The following is a 19,330-nucleotide window of genomic DNA, read 5'->3' as shown; positions in this document are numbered from 1 at the left end:
GAAGTGACATAGCAGCAGCTCTCCGTCATGCGCTCCTACGCTACTCTGCTGGTTGCTAGTCAACTCTATCCAGCTACTCTGATGTTGTCTCATAACCTAGCCTTGAGTAGAAACATGTCATGCTCCAGCCATCTTGGCAGCACCAAATGAAACATAAGTTAACAAACTCTTTCTAGACTCTCCTATCAAGACAGCTGTGAGACTGACCATCGTTGTGACGCACATACATTGCTAGCAAATTCCAAATATTAAATAGATTAAGAGAAAGGTTTAAAATAATGATTTGTATAAGGTATTATACCTGACTCAAACTGCTCCAACCTCCCCTCCTGCCTTTATTGCAAAGAGTGAGTGCCATTGTAATTGGAGAAACTATTATTGTGTTTCTGCTTCATCAAAACAATCCTGACTGTGTAAACATTCGCATCCTCGAAACTATACAATGTCATACTGACTTTGCCCCAGAAAGGCCAGCTCCATGAACTCCATGTCTGATGTTGAATACAGCTAATGAAAATATGCTTTAATATCAAAAAAGTTAATTATGAGGACAAGTAAAAGATACATTATTGGCACTAAACAGCAACGGTTATTAAATTCATTTGTATGAAGGCATAATATCTAACCAAAAATACTTCTATCTTTATTTGGTTAGAATTCTGTCAGCCACAACCTATAGTTAAAAGTTGGAAATCCCAACAATACCTAAAACATGTCTCTGAAAAACGCAATCAACATCTCCCCAGTCAATTAAACAACACAATTAGGCTACATTTTTTCGGCAGGTTTATCATGGCTCAGTAGCTCGATAAAGGCTAAAGGATTGGCAAATTGTGGTGTTTTGATGTTTTTGTTGAGTCTGGCTTCAGTGTGTTTGCCCAGCCCCCAACACTGCGTCCCCCAAATAGATTGCATGACCAGCCGCCACAGCTGAACACCATGTCGCCCCTGAGGAAGCAGGGACTTTTATTGTGAAAGGCCAGAGAGCCCGAGGAGCAGGAGGAGGAAGAGGAGGAAGAGTGTCGGGAGCGCGCTCAGCTGCACACTCCGTCCCGTGCTGCTCTCCGGTTGGCTGCTGTGTTCGCGGGAGCGCGCTGGCAGCAGGGATCTCGGAGTGACAGTCAGAGCTTCCACGTCAACACAGCGAGCAGCGGCGGCGATGGAGTCCTCGTCTCTGGTGAGCCTCTCCTCTCCGGGCCCGGGGAGCTCTGCTCTGCCGGGACGGAGGGGCGTCATGTCGGCGTCAGTGTGTGTCTGTGTGTGTATATATACTCGTGTACATGTGAACTGTTTGTGTGAGCGTGCGGAACATTTGTTGCATCGTGACAGTTTCGGTGGTGAGCGACAGACCGGAGGAAAAGAGGGGAGGTGGCTCAGCTGCAGGTTGTTTATACACACAAGGTTTGATTTGTCCTCATCGTTCATGTTAGTGGGATCCTCAGTGGTCCACTGTGGACGCTCAGGCCTGATGTGACACACACACACACACACACACACACACACACACACACACGCACACAAACACACATTTTGATTTCATTCTAAGTGTAAAGATACGACAGGTTTTCTGTGCTGGTTACACTGCGACAACTTATTTAGTTAGTTAACTCCATTGCAATAGACTGGCTGACACAACTGGGTAACTGGCACAGCTGTTACACACACACACAACACACAACACACACACACTGAGAGAGAGAGAGAGAATCCCGTGCAGAGCTCAACAGGACGGCACATAAGCCAAAGCTCCAGATCCTGCAGAGATCACTTGTAGACAGACACCGGTGAGGAGACACGGTCGTGTGTGTTTGTGTGTTTGTGTATGTGTGTGTGGTTAAAGCAGGTCTGTGTGTTTAAATGTCTGCTTGTGTTGAGCATGTGTGTGTGCCCAGATCGGTTGACGTGTAGAGCAGAGTACGTGCCACGTCCACCATTCTCTCTCTCTCTCTCTCTCTCTCTCTCTCTCTCTCTCTCTCTCTCTCTCTCTCTCTCTCTCTCTCTCTCTCTCTCTCTCTCTCTCTCTCTCTCTCTCTCCCCCCCTCCTTGCGCACCATGTCTCTCAGCCTTGTTTGTATTTCCATGTCATTCTTTCTTCAAAGGATTGAATACATAACTTAACTTCATGAATTCATATGATGCAACATTCACTCCAGTGTACTTTTTTCTCGAGTGTATTAGGTATAAGGGTACTGATACTACAGTTTAAAAGTAAATACATAACTATTGTAATCACAATGAACTTAAACAGTCATTATTATTTTTGCATGCGCCTTCATAGTTGACGAGATGAAGCTTATTTGAATTACTTTATTTTCTGTTCAAAGATTATTCTCTTCACAGTCATATTTCATCAGCTCATTGTGTGTTTTGAATGAAAAATGTATTCAGCAAAGTAATTTGTAAATGTGGTTGAGTTGAAGTATAAAACTAAATGAACTGCTCAAGTATCCAATGTGCTTGGCTTTCCACCACTGACATTTACCTGACTGAATAATATAACACTGTTAAAGGAGCCGTAATGTGCATAATGAGCCACTTTACTTTGATGGATAAGTGATTCAGATCAAAACCAACTTTGTATTAGAAGGTTCACCCTCATATCACTTCTGTTTCCCAGATAGAAGATACGATTGTGAAATCTTCAAACAATATAAGACTACAGCTTGCTTAGGCCATTTTTGCTTATTGTGAGTTAAGGAGTTTCTTAAGTTTACGTTACCAGCTCCTTTAAATTGATATATATATTTTTTTGTGCAACCTAAAAAAACAGTCTGAAAATCTAATGTCATATTTTCTATAAAGGTCATGAAACAACCCACAGTCACTGCCAGTAATTCTGTGTTATTACAGCATCTAAATGGCTACGTTGTCTGTACAGTGTATCATGACCATAATGTGGTCAAAATGAAAAAGCAAAGAAAATAGCAGTCTTGAAATACAGCCAAGGCCAAATTGTATGAGGCTGCAATCTTTTATGTATTTTTTCTTATTACGGGGAACAGATTCCAGACTGCTAAACCAGTCTTCTGGTATAGTCTGAATCCATGACTTATTTAAACACGCACGTCAGACAGAATCTGTCTTTATGTTAAAACCAAACAGGCAGGAAATTAGCTGTCATTTTGATGCAGAGTGACTTACAATACTGAGTGAACTAAACTCTCTCCCTCTACAGTAGACATTTAATTTGTATATTTGCTGTGAAACTTTAGATGCCATGGGGTGTTTGTTATCATCTAATGTACAGAGCTGCTCCCCCAGAATCAGCAGGTGGTTGTGCTGGCAGTTTAAAAACACATTATTTTCGTCGCATGTTAAGTGTCATTATTTCCAACAGGTTTGATCACACAAACTCTCATTCTCTCAAAATCATTGTTACCTATTACTTCTATGAGGCTAGTTGAACGTGTTGATGAATCTAGTTTGCTAACATACAAAGCAGTTAGAGAGAAATATCTGACTTGACTAACACTTAATTTAAATTATGTTTAACAAATAGACACCGTTATTGTCATCTCATAGGAGAAAATAGTACACCTGCCCCCTTGAAGGTGAAGGTTTGAATGATCAATTGGTGACTGTATGATGTTTGTCTACTGGATGTTGTGTGCAGACTCTATGGGTCAGTTGGAAGACTTTGTGTTCATCCTACCTGGTTTATCTGCAGTGAAGCTGCTGTGCTCCCATGATCAACCTTTTGCACTGATGATATAGTGAATGTTTTTCATGAAATGAAACTGAATTTGCTTTATTACTGTTCATATGTGTGGCTTATTCAAATGAGCATGTTTGACTTCTTCATACATTGCATGTCGGCTAGTGCAGAGGTCTGTTTAGCAATCGACACAATCTTCAGAACCTATTCCACAACTTTTCAAAATAAAAGCTCTGTAATTAAGTTCTTCATAAACTATTGCAGCAACCAAAGAAACAATGTCCCCTGACTTTGACGTAAAATTGCTAAAGAGAAAGTGACTTTAAATGTTGTTAACATGATGAAGATCTGCACCCATGACACCAATAAATGTCTGTGTTAATTGTCGTGTATTTCCTCAGCAAACTTTTGTAAAGCGATCTTTTTTGGAATATTTGGGGTTATTTAATTTCATTGTTTAGCATTTCTGAAGATTTCCACTATATTGCAAGAGCTTCATCAGCACATATACTTTGTCACTTGTCCTGGAATTGAAGTAATGTTCAGATGTCCCACCTTAAATGTGGTAACTTAAAAAGTGTAATAGCTGTCCATTCTTCTAATACATCAGCAACACACAAGTCTTAAGACAACCTGATTGATGACGGAAAATGGAATTGAATGTACTTCTAGATGTGTGGTTATGATCACCATTAATAAATTAATTAATTTCCTACTTTCTTAAACAAAGCTCATTTTCCTTTTCAAGTTCATTTTATATACAGGTTATACTGTAGTAATATTGGAGTCTGGGTTGTAAGTTTCTGGTCTAAGTTCTGTGATACACTCTGACTGTGAATCTATGCTAGTCAGTGCATAACAGAACTTTGTCCCGGGTCTTAAAACACTTCACAAGGATGTACAGACGGATGGAGGAATGAATAAATATAGTGTCTGCAGAAGAGTGGAAACGTGAAACCAGCTTGAACTAAAACCAGAAGCATATCAATATGGAAGAAACTGTGAATGCAGTCTGGTGTTAAGTGTATAATCTGGTTAGTCTGGGCAGCGTATTGTTTGATGTGTGGCCCAGAGTGAATACAAAGCAGGGTGTAGCTGGAAAATCAGAGTTTATCTGGACAATATAGGTCGATACGCCACTCTGACCAGGTGTGGGAGGACTGGCTGACTGTGGCATTATGTCCTAGATATCTGCCTGAAGTGACTCAGCAAAGCTGACACATTTAAGATGGTCTGTCTTTTATTATTGCAGGAACCTACGCTGTACACAGTGAAAGCTGTTTTCATTCTTGACAATGATGGCAACAGACTTCTGTCAAAGGTAAGGTTAAAGGACCATACGAGTGAACTCAAACACTTTCGCCCCTTTACTAAAAACTACCAAAATCATATGTTTTGAGTGCTGAATAGTATAGACTCTGATTGGCTAGCAGGTGTGGATAACATTTGAAACACCTGACACTCAAGACATTGCTTTTTCGTTACCATTCTAAATTGATGAACTTGTATTTATAATCAAGCGTTCTTAAGAAGAAATATTTTCTTAAATTTACAGCTTTTATGAAGATTTTAACATACAACACTGTTTTCTTAACTGTGATTTGTTCTAAATTAAGAACACAATCTATGCTCACTTAGAGCACTCTTATGCACACTTGAAAAATTACATGCTCGTGCAATTTATGTATATAATATATAATTTATAATATTTTTCTTTTTTAATAGTTTACAGGAAATGCATCACTTAAAAATGGAACTTAAACATTATGACTTAAAATTACATTACATTACATAGTGCCGGTATAGTCCCTACTAAATGTAGAGGATTGCTCACACATCCATGCAGTGCCATGTACTCGTAGCCCCAAAGGTTTGGAAACACTTGAAAGGAGCCAGAGTAACTTTACTCATATATGTTTCTGTTCCAGTATTATGACCCTGAGCTCTACCCCTCCATGAAAGAGCAGAAGAGCTTCGAGAAGAACATTTTCAACAAGACACACAAACAAGACAGTAAGCTCCTCTCTGTGTTTTTCTGTTTCGGTGTGTCACAGGACACAACCCTCCATTCAAACTGTTCTCTGTGGCATTGGGGGGGGGGTTTTCCTACTTTACAAATCAATCAACAAGCAAACAATCAATGGCAAATAAAATAAAGTGGAAATAATGGCAGATCTGGCGTACGTTTTGTACCTATAGTTTTGAACTGATACGGAAAATGTATTGTGATTATCTTTAATTATCTGTCTTGAACTTGAATTTATGTTTCTTAAAAATAGAGGGGAGTTGATTAAAAGTTATGTTGTTAGCCCCAGTTGTTCCTGATCTCTGATCTTAAATATAACCACATGCAGACTTTGGATTATAATTTATACAACTGCCTGTGAGTAATCTGATTAAATTGAAAAGTTCAAAACCGTCATACTCAGGCTTTTGTTAAGTATCTGGTTCGACTTTAGCCATTGCTTTAATTGCATATACTTTACTTAACTAAAAAGCAGTTCAAGAATAATTCCATATTTGGGCAATAAAAACAACCTGTATAGACCATAGGTGAGGCCAGCATCTCCAGTTAATAGGTTAATAGAGCCAGAAGAACGCAAACCAGCCACCGACAATGTCATCCCAGCCCAAACCCAGTCACATTAGGCCCATGGTCCTCAAGATAGGGGATTGTTTGCACCTATGCAACTATATTACAACCAGCGAGCTAAAAAAGAAATACAAAAATTGACAAGGTAGAGGAATAACTGTTCTGCCATTTTTCCTTTTGAAACCGGGCCTGATTAGAATATTTAACACTGACACACACACACACACACACACACACACACACACACACTCACACTCACACTCACACTCACACTCACACTCACACACACAAACACACACATCTCCTCTAAAGCACAAGCCACCTAGGATCTAAACCATATATGGTCATGGTCTAGTGATGGAGGTGTTAGCACAGTTCTGGAAAATCTACAGAAAGAGAGCCTTTGGATTTTCTATTTGTAATTTGTCTTTATATAACCTTTAGACCGATATCACATTCATTTATCTGTTCAGAGAAACCACACACTTTCTGAGGTTTATCGTGCCAAGGTGAAGTGGGATTCTCATTTTCTCCAAGCTGATACCTGAGTCTTTATCCCAGGCCTCTTTATCACCAACCTACATATCCCTCCTTTTGTCCAAAATTCCTCCTTCATTCTTGCTTTTCTCCTCTTTCTTCTACACCTGTGACACTATATCCCCTCTCTCTCCCTCCCATCTCATCCTCCCTTTGTTTTGCTCTTCTGTGTGTGGCATTTCTTCACTCCCTGTTTTCTCCCTACTTTCCTTGTCTTTTTCTCTCTATCTCTTATTTTCTTTCCTTTCCAACTCAGTTTTTTCTCTGACTTACTTATTCCTTAGTAAAAACAGAGGTTTGGGTCTTTTCTTTCATCCCTAACCCATCCTTCTCTCCTTCTCTTTGTAGATGAGATAGCTTTCCTGGAGGGGATGACCATTGTCTATAAAGGCAGTATAGACCTCTTCTTCTATGTGGTGGGAAGTGCTCAGGAGAATGAGGTAGGGTCAGCTTAGCTCTCTCATTGCAACAATTAAGTTTTTTTCTGAAAATAATAATGATCTGAGACACTCTAAGAGGATGTATCATGTCACTACAGATTAGCTGTATATATATATATATATATATATATATATATATATATAGCATGATAATTTTTGAAGGTGCAATTTTCTGATCATTCTTCTGAGAGATTTTCTCTGGACCTTTGTGAGCCTGAAAATGTTCGCCCCATGACGACATCAGGGGCCTTCCATGATAGTTTAAGAGCCTGACACTGATGTTATATAAACTGAAGTTGAGAGAGGGGATTGGTTGTGGCGGCTCTCAGTTTTCAGCATAAAAATGCTCTGATAACCAACTGTACTGTATGCTAACCGCCTTGTATCATAGTAGAGAGACAAAGTTAGCGAGTGGCTATTGTGGGGTATGTAGCAGCTTAAGCTCTTTTCACAGGAGTTGGTGGAAAACTAAATAGAGCTAAAAAGAGAATGAGTACTTTAACAAATGATCATTAGAAGAACCCCATATGCTAATGTTGCTCTAGGTCTGTTGCATGTGTATATAGGCAAGTGTTTTTTAGGTTTTTGTGTTAAAGGGAATGCAACTGTTGTTTTTTTAGTTTGTTCAGCTAACCCCATTTTCGTAGCAAGCAAAAATGTGGTGGCAAACAGCTTTAACTTTATTGAATTCTGCCCCATAGTGGCCATAAAAAAACTCATGAAGGCAGCTTCAAAGTCAACATTTTTACAAATCTTCCTTTTTCTCTCTGTAGCTGATGCTGATGTCAGTGCTGAACTGCCTGTTTGACTCCCTCACTCACATCCTCAGGTACGTTCACTCACAAAACCTTAAAAAAAGTCCAGCTCCTAACACAGAAATTCACAACGTTTGATATTCAGAATAGTTCTGACAGCGCAGTCAGTGCTCACCAATGCATTGTCCTTTTGTGATATTAGAGCTTTTATCCTGCATGTAGCCTCGGCACCATCAGTGCTCATGGTAGTCCATGTACTCCTCCTCACTAACGATACCAGAGCCCCACTCAGAGAAATAACAAGTCTTTGTGTTGAGACGGCTGTGAAATTCAACACTGGGGTCGTTCAATGTGGCCGCAACATTAACAGCCAAAGTGTGGCTAATGTGGTTGCTATGGGAACCGATGCTTTAGCAATGCAGAGTGCGAGTGATGGAGACAATCAGTGATTATATTATCTGAGAGTATGAAAGGTGACAGAATAATGATGACAATAAGAAGATGTAAGTGTTACAATATAAAATCAATGTAGCCCTTTATTTTAAGTATCAATAGTAAATGGCCTCTAAAAGCTGTTTAAGAATGTTTTATCATCATATTGGCCAGATAATACCAACTAGCTATCAGCCAAAGTAGCTACAGGGAAATTGGGGTGATAACATGTATTTGTTTGTGCTGCAAATTAAAGTGAATCGAGAAATCCAACCACTTTATCATGTTTTATGACAGCCAGTATTTTTTATTCAGTGATGGTTTGATTATCAAAGAGGACATGTGAGTGTGGGGGAGAATTGAGAGCTGAAATCATTGTTTATAGTGATATTTTATTTTATTAAGAAAATGAGAAACTATACAAAATATATTGACTAAAGAACAAAGAAAACAAACACAAATGCCCTGGATCCAGGCAACGACTCCTCTAGGATCTGAGGCTTTCAACGCATGGCAACCCAGAACATATGAAGATTACTTCTGATTGCTTGGACAAAGAATAGGGTAACAAGCAATGTTAGTAATTACTTTTAGTTCTGAGGTATTATTTATACAGGCTGGCTGTTTTCCCTGTTTCTGGTGTTCATGCTAAACTAGACTAACCATCTATGACTCCAGTTTCTCAACATCATATGAGAAATAGCAGTTTAGAAGAATACTAAACTAGAGGTGAAAACATAAGGATACTCATCTGGATGCAGAATGTTGTGGATGTGACCAATTGATTTGTTTTTTAATCTGCAGGAAAAATGTGGAGCGGAGATGTTTACTTGATAACATGGAAGGAGTGTTCCTAGTTGTGGATGAAATTATTGATGGAGGGTAAGAGAAAATGTTCATGTGTGCATTTATTTTTACCGTCTGCAACACATAAGCTCTTCAAAAACATTGTGACAATTTACCGTGTGTTCAAATTAGCCAACATTTAAGCTAAGCTTGGATTTGTTTTTTATCATAATTGATCAGTTGATAATTTTTATACATTTTTTTTCAGTTTATGTAATTCTACCTCTGGTTCTGATTGTCTGCTTAATCTTTTTGCCAGGGTGATTCTGGAGAGTGACCCCCAGCAGGTTCTACAGAAGGTCAACTACAGGGTAAGAAGACTATGAATTATTCTGACCTACCTGTCATATCCGTTGGCTTATTTATGTTAATCAATGCAAAATCTAATGAAAAAGATTAGGACTAATTATTATATTATATAAAACACCAGACCAGACTACATTAAGACTGGTATTGTAGCTTTTCTCTTTAGCTTCTTGCCTCCTCTTACCTGCTTTACCTTTCTCTCTCTCCTTCTCCCTGTCTTTTGTTCTGATTGGTGTCAGCTAATGTCAGAGCCAGCCTATGGCTTCGTCCTGTTTGATTACATTACTAGTAACCTAGAGGGACAGACAGACAAGAGCCAGCTGCAGTAGACAGACAGACAGAGGGTGAGAGAGAGAGAGAGAGTCAAAGAGAAGGATAGTGAAGTGAAGCGAGTGCATGAATGAATGAGAGTGCGACAGAGACAGGGGAGAGACCAAGGAGGGATGGGCGAGACAGATGAGGTAAATGCATGGTGAGAGAGCATGACGACTAACAGAGGGGTGCAAAAAAAACAGGCTGGCGACAGGATTTTGTATATTAAAACATTTACCTGGAGCAGGTGCTAGAGGAAAAGACAAGAGAGCACAACATTCCTCAGGTCCTATCCTCTGGCGACCAGGAATACATGAACATTTAATGGAAATATATTTAAATGAGAAATTTGAGTCTGTGGATCGACAGAGAGAACAACATTGTTAACTCTTGAACCACCTCAGATAAATTGTTTTAAAATTCTAAACTTCTAATATGAGTAGTGATTGGCTGGCTACTAACTTTTAATATCACTGACTTACAGTATTTAATTGTGTGTGTGTGTGTGTGTGTGTGTGTGTGTGTGTGTGTGTGTGTGTGTGTGTGTGTGTGTGTGTGTGTGTGTGTGTGTGTGTGTGTGTGTGTGTGTGTGTGTGTGTGTGTGTGTGTGTGTGTGTGTAGTTTGCATTCTGTACCGTTTTTGCATTTCTTCTGTACACCCAACAATGTTATTGTGTTTTGCAGGCGGATGAGAACCCATTATCTGAACACAGCGTTGCTCAGGTAATACACACACAAACCTTTACTTTACACACTCGCAACAATGAATTAACTAGGAGCGGACTGCTTTTTTTCGTTGCTATAAAGGTCTAATTATCACTTTTCTGCAAAGCAACTTAAAGTGATAGTTCACCGAAAATGTTTAATTCACTTATTATCTACTCACCACTCTGCTGATGGAGGGGTGAGTGAAGAGTTTCAGGGTTAAACAGTGTTGCAGCCATATCCAATACAGTTGAAGTAACTGGGGACTCCTTGTAACGTACATTCACGTTCACACACACACCGCACAAGATAGCGCCTCTATACTCTCCCCCAAGGATCAACATTGTTTAGCCTTGAAAATCCCTTTCACTATGGACCTTGTCTTCAGATCGTGTTAGTGTTGAGCCATTTGAATGCCATATTCATGAGGAGCTCCTATGGCCGACTAGACTTGTGTTTCCTCTGTGTTTACTTAGTGTAGACCAGAGGATAAAATACAAAAGCACAAATGAATGAAATAATTTGGCAGGAGTCCTTTAAAGAAACTTCACATGCAAACACCTAAATCCTGCAGCAGATGCACATGTGAACTCACCCTGTGGCTGCATACACTGCATGTTTGCTTCACTACTGTACAGCTTCTCACATCTGCCTCGAGGGAGCTTAACTCTCACATGATCTAACAAATCAAAGAAACAGACAAACGGTTCTGTTCTCACACAGAATAATTAGTAGCGGTTCAGCTTTTGTCTGCACATTAGCCAGGCTGCATGCTAACGCTGTAGCTCACCTTGCATGTTAAGGCAGCAACCAGCATGGCTTCATTTGCAAAGCACTGTACATCACTAATTGGCTCAATAGTTAATGAACTGATTGATGGGTTAATGAATAAATGGTTTTATTAACAGTCTCTCAAGCAGAGTTGCTCTCGCAGTACTGGACATATATTGAAGTGCTTCACAGATCACTCTTCTGCCAAAACACATGCATTTACTCTGGATCTAGTACTAGTCATGCTTGAATTCAAATGTTTTTCTGATGTCTGCTTATGTGCAAGGATCGGCATGTGCATGGACGTGTGTGTGTGTGTGTGTGTGTGTGTGTGTGTGTGCGCTCAAGCTTCTAAGCCTCTCTTTATCTGTTGCTTGAACCCTCACAGCACATAACAGAGAAACTGGCCTTGACCTCTAACGTAAGTTTCTACTAACCTCCCCACACTACACTTCAAAACTTGTCTATTGTAGTACACGCATGAAATTATTCTGGACGCTGCAGTGCCTGTCAAATCCTTTTGAAGGCTGGGGTATTTTGTTCAGCTTTTCATTTAGTCTAAATGTAGGTAAACATGTGATGACATTTCATTACTTTGTGGCAGATATGCTACGAAAACGGAAGCAGACTGAGAAACACTGCAAAGTATAACATGACATACCATGTGCAGTTCCACACAGGGGCTGTGATATCTATCATGTCATATGTACAAATGATACGGTCTCAGAGGTGTAGTTGTGTTTTTGCTGTACACTCACCTCTGGGTAGTTCCTTATATCCACTTGAAATGTACTCAAGTGTCATATCATATCTTAAATTACTAGACTGACATTAAAATATTGAATTTTTTTTAGTGATGCATTAATGTGTTAGTAGCATTTTACTTTTCTAACTGGAGCTTAAAGTAATTTAAACAGTATATCATATTTTACTGTATCTATGGAAAATCTAAATCTGTAAAGTAACTCCAAAGCTGTCAAGTAATGCGAACATTTCCATATACTGTTGTGAAAAAATGAAGCACCAAGAAATGGAACATTAACAGATTAATTTCAGACCCTCTGAACAAGCAAGAAGCTTTATCCTCACTCATCCTCTTTGTTTTGTATGAGTGAAAACTTTATAAGTGATTGTCAGTAGAGAGAATAACTCCAGCAAGGCCCGACACTCCCCTTATGAAATATTTTTGTTCGGGAAATTCACCCAATTGCACACACTCATAAATTTCAGTCCTGTAAACATGTCTGATTTTGTAAAATATCGTATCTCACAATGTTAAAGAAAGAGGAAATCATTTTTTTCCCCTTCTGGTCCTAACCCATACTTCATCCCTCCACCATGTTCCTTAGTAATGCTTCCAGGAGGTTCTGCATAATCCTGCTAACTAAGTGACAGACAGCCAAACAAACAAACAAACAAACACTGTATGTAATAGAAAATAACATAATGTAGAACTGTAGGAAGCCTCAGACCTCAGCACTGCACACATATGCTGCAGTCAGAAGCAGGAGGCAGATAGAGCCTGTTACCTGAGCTCCAGGCGCCCCCTGCTGTCAGGATGAGGAGGCAGCAACAACCTTAGTGCTCGAAAGTCTGGTTATGAGGACTGAATCAACAGTGGAAACAATGCTGCTGATTCGGAGATGATCATTTATGTCTCTCTGTTATATTTTAAATGAACAGCCTCCACACAAAAATCTAATACAAGTGAATTGAATTTAAAACCATCAGATGAAAAATGTCTTTGTTAAATGTTTTACATAAACTGACGAAAATAACATGTCTGTCTCCCTACAAATGTGAGAGAAATATAATTAATTGGTTTTGTTTAACCGTGCCAGATAGCATTTATTTCACTTTTCAATAGTCAGTCAACAGACTCTGGGTACTATTGGAAAAACCATCAGAGAAATTTAGATTTGCACTTGATTTGATGAATTAAATGCTATAATATTATTATAAAATTTAACAGTTTACTGACCGACTTCCAAAGAGAAAGGTTATTGTCATCATCTCACACTTACACTCTGTGCTAGCAATGTTGACTGCTATTTAAGTCTTACAGTAATTTTAACCACCAGAGAAATTATGATTTGCACTTGATTTGATTAATTAAATGATATAATATTATTATTAAAGTTCAACAGTTTACTGACCGACTTCCAAAGAGAAAGGTTATTGTCATCATCTCACACTTACACTCTGTGTTGACAATGTTGACTGCTATTTAAGTATTACAGTAATTTTAACTCATGACTGAAAGAGGCTGCATTTTTATAGTAATTAATCCCATCATATGCAGGCCTGTGTGTTAAGATGATGATTCATTGTTTAATTTTTTTTTTTTATGTTCAGTTATTAAAACTTTTTGTTTGTTTGTAAAGTATCAACATTACTATCATACTATCTACTATATGTCTGACCTCTAGTGTTGGAGTAGTGGTACTTCAACACTTCATAGAAATCACTGCACTGACACCAAACATACATTTTATCTTCAACATGAATAAAACAACAAGTTTTATACAGCATGCATTGTAGTTCATAGTGTATCAAAAGGTGTTTTCAAGCTGCTTTCTTTTCTGTTGCATCCTAAACCAAACTAATGAATACAGATGAGATTTTCTCTTCTAATTCTGCAAACAGTCATGTCAATTCACATAGTAATCAAACAAATCTTCCTCAGGGAATGCTTTTCTAGTTTATATTTTAATGTATTATGTTTTATTTTTATTGGGGGTTATGTATTGTTCATGTGTTATATTTTACTACTTTGCTCTGTTATATAACATTTTGTTCTTGCTGTCTCTAGGTTCTGCAGTCAGCCAAGGAGCAGATCAAATGGTCCATACTGAAATGACGTGGACCAGACAAATTTAGGATTCATAAGAATTGTCCTTGAGAATGTTTCTTGTCCCAAAGCTATTTTTGTAGTAACAGAGTTAAAGGGAAGCTCATCACGAGCCTGTTGGGTAGTAGGCTGCTTTATATATAAATTAACCAGTGCACTGGCATTTTGTTACATTGTGGGTGGTTAATGTAGTAGGTTTGAGATCGATCGTTGTCTATACACACCTGGAGAGATGTTATTTAATTAATCCACGCTCTTCACTCTTCTGTTGAAACCGGGCAGCTGTCGAAGACTAAACGAATCGAACATACTGGAAGCTTTGTTTATTGCTTTTGTTTTGGTGGTGCAGGATCTTCCAGTCTTAATCAATCACATGTTTGCATGTTGTTGATGTGCAAACATTTTCAGATTACACATCTCTAGCCCCAAAATGTTACATGTCCAAATGTTCATGGAACACTTATGTTACCAGCATCTACATAAACGACACAAGGCTGCGTCCTGTGAATTGTTACTGTTTGTGAGTCAGTATTTGATCTAAAGATTAAAATTAACAAGGATAATCTGGGAAATAAAAAGTAACACACCACAATGTTAAATTATTCACCCTGACATGATTTGTGCACTAAACTGCTCAGTTTAATAAAGATGCAGATGTTCTGACTTTGTGAAGGTTCCTTAAACAACATTACTGATTTGTAAAGTTTATTTAAAGACTGTAAATGATTGTAAAGATAATAACACTAAACAAATGACATTATGTGTTGGAGGCAGTATGTTACTGTTGCACTGTCAGAACCTTTATTAAAATTTCCCTTTGAATAGAATTCCCACATGAAGATAAGTTCATATCTGCACATATAATGGATTTTATAATGAAAGGGACCTAAAACTAATGTATGTTTTAAGTCAAAAGTATTATAGATATTAAATATTTGACTTGGTAAAAAGAAGAAATAGCCAAAGACAAAGTCATAATTTTGTTTACATTGGTATTAAAAGAAGCTGTTATTTTGTTAAGCTAATATTTGTGAGGCTGATAATAAAACTGTATATATATGGTCGTTTCAAACTGTGTCTCCGACTTATTTCTTCTTTTCTTAATCCACTATGACCAGAAACATGTCAAAGCCAATGGTTGCTTCTGGTTTTATTACCTAAGGGAAATTAATCTCTGATCTAGGAAGATAAGCAGCAAAGTAAATAACCATCAGTTTCTGTTGGTTGAGGATGAGGCTCTTCATTTCAGGGTGGGTTGAGGATTTTGATTGATACACTCTCAACAACCAAAGAATGGTTTAAAATAAATCTCTGTAAAGACTGATATAAAACCACCTCTTCCATGAGGGCCTGTGGCTTCTTACCCAGGCTTACTAATCTGATGTTGCACATATGGCTGACATGATGCTGAAAATCATTTAACTTTTCTTAACACACATATTTAAGCTTAGTTTTGGTTACAGAATGTGAAATAACACTTGATTAATTAGAGTGAAAGCAGATGAAGGAACGACCCATGTCAGTGTAGAAACTAAACTCTGAGGCTACAAAGGTTATAGCCGACAATCTTTTATTTTCCTTATTGTTAAAACAACAGTAGATGACCTGGTCACTTTTTGTCCACAGTTTTTGTGATAACCCTAAAAATAAATGGTCTGAAGAATTGATTGTTACTGTGTAAATGTCCTATGGAGCGATTCTTCATATCAAAGCCGGCCGTTGTAGCAAAGCTTTGTCAAAAAAAAGCAAGAATGAGAAGAGTATATGCTACTTACTGCCTCAGGGCTAAATTATGGATTTTAGGATGTCACTGTTTGTCAGTTGTCTGGTTGTCCATCCTGAGCGAAACAGCAATAGTCACAACTGTGTCATTGACATAGATGCAGAAATACAGAATGAAGAAATGTTGAAATAGAGAGACAAATAAGTTAAGCGCTGTAGAATACATTTTAAGATATTTATTTTATCTCAGACATTTCTTTCGTAATGTATTGGGTTATGATGAGTTATTTATCTCAGCTTTCTTATATCTGAATATTTATTTTGATTACTGATGATCGAGTCAATCTCCAGCCTCCACAGTTGACTTTCTTCAGTGAAGAAAGGCAGCAGACAGTCTGCTGCTGCAGGAGGCCATGATTGTGTGCTAAGGGCGGCTGTGGCTGAGGGATAGAGTGGTCGTCCTCCAACCGGCGGTTCGATCCCCAGTCTGAACCATCTGCATGCCGAAGTGTCCTTGGGCAAGATGCTGAACCCTGAATGGCCCCCCATAGAATAACTAAGTGCTGCGAATAGATGCACTGTATGAATGTGTGTATGAATGGGTGAATGTGAAACTGTACTGTAAGGCGCTTTGAGTGGTCATCATCAGACTAGAAAAGCGCTATATAAATACAAATCCATTTACCATTTCAAGTAATCAATGAATAAGCCGCCTTGAAGAGGACTAATCAAATAATGAAACGTGCCGCTGTGAGCATGGATGACAAATACACAACCTGCAACACCTCTGATAGATAAACATGGTCAACACCTGTCAGTTTAACACACTCACTTATCTTTCATCCACACATTTGGTTTAACCCACATCACTGTGGGTTAAACTGTCTTCTCAGTGAATTGGGATCAGAACGACGTTGATATGAAGTTTGGGGGAGTCACATCAGATGGTTCCTTCTAACCCAGCTTAACACAACTTAAAGTGGAATTCATTTTCAGTATCATATAAGTATGTGTTGGACCAGTTTTACTCACCAGGAACCAGGAAATATCTGAAATCAAAGCATATTTCATTCAAGAATAACTTTGCTTAGATATACAATATGCCTGCCCACATTACTGCCACTGTCTCTGCTTCCTTCTTCCTTGCATGGCTCCCATTCATCTCTTTTTTTGTATACTTTATAACAATTGATACACCTTTCCATTTATGTAAGACACTGTCTTTTCTCATGAAAGATGTAAATATTATTATTTTGTTGAATTGCTCTGTTACATTTGGTGTCTATTGCACCTCTGTCTGTCCTGTTTCTCTGTTTCTTCCCTGATAAAAGGTTATTTTTGTTGTTGATTTTTGTAGCGGGCAGATGATGTTGCACCTAGTATGGACTTGATTGATTAATTGAGTGACTCTAAAAAGTGGTCCAATCTGTTTGTTTGCAACAACAGTGGAAGACTTACTGAGCCAGGACCATAATTATTTTAAGAATAAATATGTACTGCAGTTGAGTTAATGGAACAATGTTAGCTTGGGTGTGGACATGTTTACATAGTTAATTGGAAATGCACATTAGTCTACCATGTTAAAGTTCTTTGTAAGTCTCTGCAGCGTTATATAAATAATCATCATTTCTTCAAAACTGACTGTACCACACAACAATAACAGAGTGACCTCATCGGCATCATCGTCCTCCTCATCATCATCTTCATCATCGTCATCATCCTCAACAGGTGGGCGGCTGTGGCTGAGCGGATGGCTGTGGCTGAGGGGTAGAGCAGTTGTCCTCCAACCTGAAGGTCGGCAGTTTCCCCAGTCTTCCCGCAAAGCGTCCTTGGGCAAGATGCTGAACCCCGAATAGAATAGATGCACTGTATGAATGTATGGGTGAATGTAAAAACTGTACTGTAAAGAGCTTTGAGTGTCATCAAGACTAATACAAAAATATACAAAAATATACAAAAAGAAAAGAAAAGAACAGGTGGTTTGGTTTTCAGCAGGGCAGATTTGTGTATTCAGAGAGTAAACTCTGTTTTTTGTCCTAATCCTGTCTGATATGGCAGTTGTCAAATCTGAGGTTTGTGTGTGTGTGTTGTGTGTGTGTCGTGTGTGTGTGTGTGTGTGTGTGTGTGTGTGTGTGTGTGTGTGTGTGTGTGTGTGTGTGTGTGTGTGTGTGTGCGTGTGTGCGTGTGTGTGAAGGGATCACTTCCTTTCATTGAGAAGTCATTACCACAGCTGAAGGAAATGATATCATGAAAGTAGACAGTTTGACGGATCACTTGTCGGACAGCACAGGCAGGACTCCTTAAAGTTTGTGTTCACAGTCGTTTCTGTTCTTTCCACTTATGTCGTCACTCGCTTGTTGACAAGAGACTCGGGCTGAATGGAGACTCCTTCTCACTGCCATGACGTGTGTGTGCCTGCTTCACTGCCTGGTTTATATACCACACTAATAGAGTCACTCTCACTACCACTGGCTGGAGGGAATTTACATACATCCGCTGATTGGCCAGGGTTTTGACAGTGATAAATTGGCCAAGCTCTGATTGGATAATTAAGCTGTGATGCCAGAAAATGTGGGTTGGGCAAAACAGGGAGAGAGACCCCAAAGAGGAGAGAGAGAGAGAGAGAGAGAGAAAATGGAAGGGAGAGTGGTATAGAGTGTGTATGTAAGAGAGAGAGAGTGGGCGGGACACAAATGATACCCTGAAGGGCAGAGCAAGAGAGAGAGAGGGAGAGAGAGAATAGGAATATGGAGGGGAGAGAGACATAGAGTGTGAGTGAGAGAGAGTTAGTGGGTGGGATAAAATTGAGGAGAGAGAGAGAGAGAGAGAGAGAGAGAGAGAGAGAGAGAGAGAGAGAGAGAGAGAGAGAGAGAGAGAGAGAGAGAGAGAGAGAGAGAGAGAGAGAGAGAGAGAGAGAGAGAGAGAGAGAGAGAGAGAGAGAGAGAGAATGGGAATATGGAGGGGAGAGAGACATAGAGTGTGAGTGTGAGAGAAAAAGTGGGTGGGATAAAATTGAGGAGAGAGAGAGAGAGAGAGAGAGAGAGAGAGAGAGAGAGAGAGAGAGAGAGAGAGAGAGAGAGAGAGAGAGAGAGAGAGATGTGTGTGTAACCATAGGCAAAGCTTTGTTTGTGTGTGTGTGCGTGTGTGTGTGTGTGTGTGTGTGTGTGTGTGTGTGTGTGTGTGTGTTGCTCTATCCATCTTAATTTATGAGATTTAAAAAGCTGGGCTGGATGAGTGAGAAAGTATAGATCTCTACTCAGTCTCTACACTGACGTTCTAACTTTCCATTTGGCCTCTGTCACTCAATGTTCAGGTGTTGTTTGAGCTGTGTGTCATTTTGGCTTGTCTCCGCACGGCCAAATGCTCTGCCTGCAAACCATCACCTTTAATCTGATGGGGAAATGT

General features: G+C 39.1%; 1 protein-coding gene across 4 annotated transcripts; it reads left to right on the top strand.

Annotated features, from left to right (window-relative positions):
- Window positions 1-1,098: 1,098 nt before the first annotated feature.
- copz2 (COPI coat complex subunit zeta 2) lies at window positions 1,099-14,866 on the top strand. Of its 4 annotated transcripts, XM_061089688.1 has the most exons (10): window positions 1,099-1,177; window positions 4,908-4,976; window positions 5,584-5,668; window positions 7,134-7,225; window positions 7,999-8,054; window positions 9,217-9,294; window positions 9,518-9,569; window positions 10,561-10,599; window positions 11,741-11,773; window positions 14,165-14,866. In XM_061089688.1, the coding sequence occupies exons 1-10, from the start codon at window positions 1,160-1,162 to the stop codon at window positions 14,210-14,212; spliced, it is 570 nt and encodes a 189-aa protein (XP_060945671.1). In that variant the 5' UTR covers window positions 1,099-1,159; the 3' UTR covers window positions 14,213-14,866. The 4 variants fall into 4 exon arrangements, with proteins under 4 accessions (XP_060945671.1, XP_060945673.1, XP_060945670.1 ...); XM_061089690.1 differs by lacking the exon at window positions 11,741-11,773; XM_061089687.1 differs by lacking the exon at window positions 1,099-1,177 and having other exon boundaries at window positions 4,869-4,976.
- Window positions 14,867-19,330: the final 4,464 nt, after the last annotated feature.

The sequence above is a fragment of the Limanda limanda genome, chromosome 17, assembly GCF_963576545.1.
Source record: "Limanda limanda chromosome 17, fLimLim1.1, whole genome shotgun sequence".
NCBI classification, from domain to species: domain Eukaryota; kingdom Metazoa; phylum Chordata; class Actinopteri; order Pleuronectiformes; family Pleuronectidae; genus Limanda; species Limanda limanda.
The sequence above is the reverse complement of the archived record's forward strand: the minus strand, read 5'-3'. Positions and strand labels throughout refer to the sequence as shown.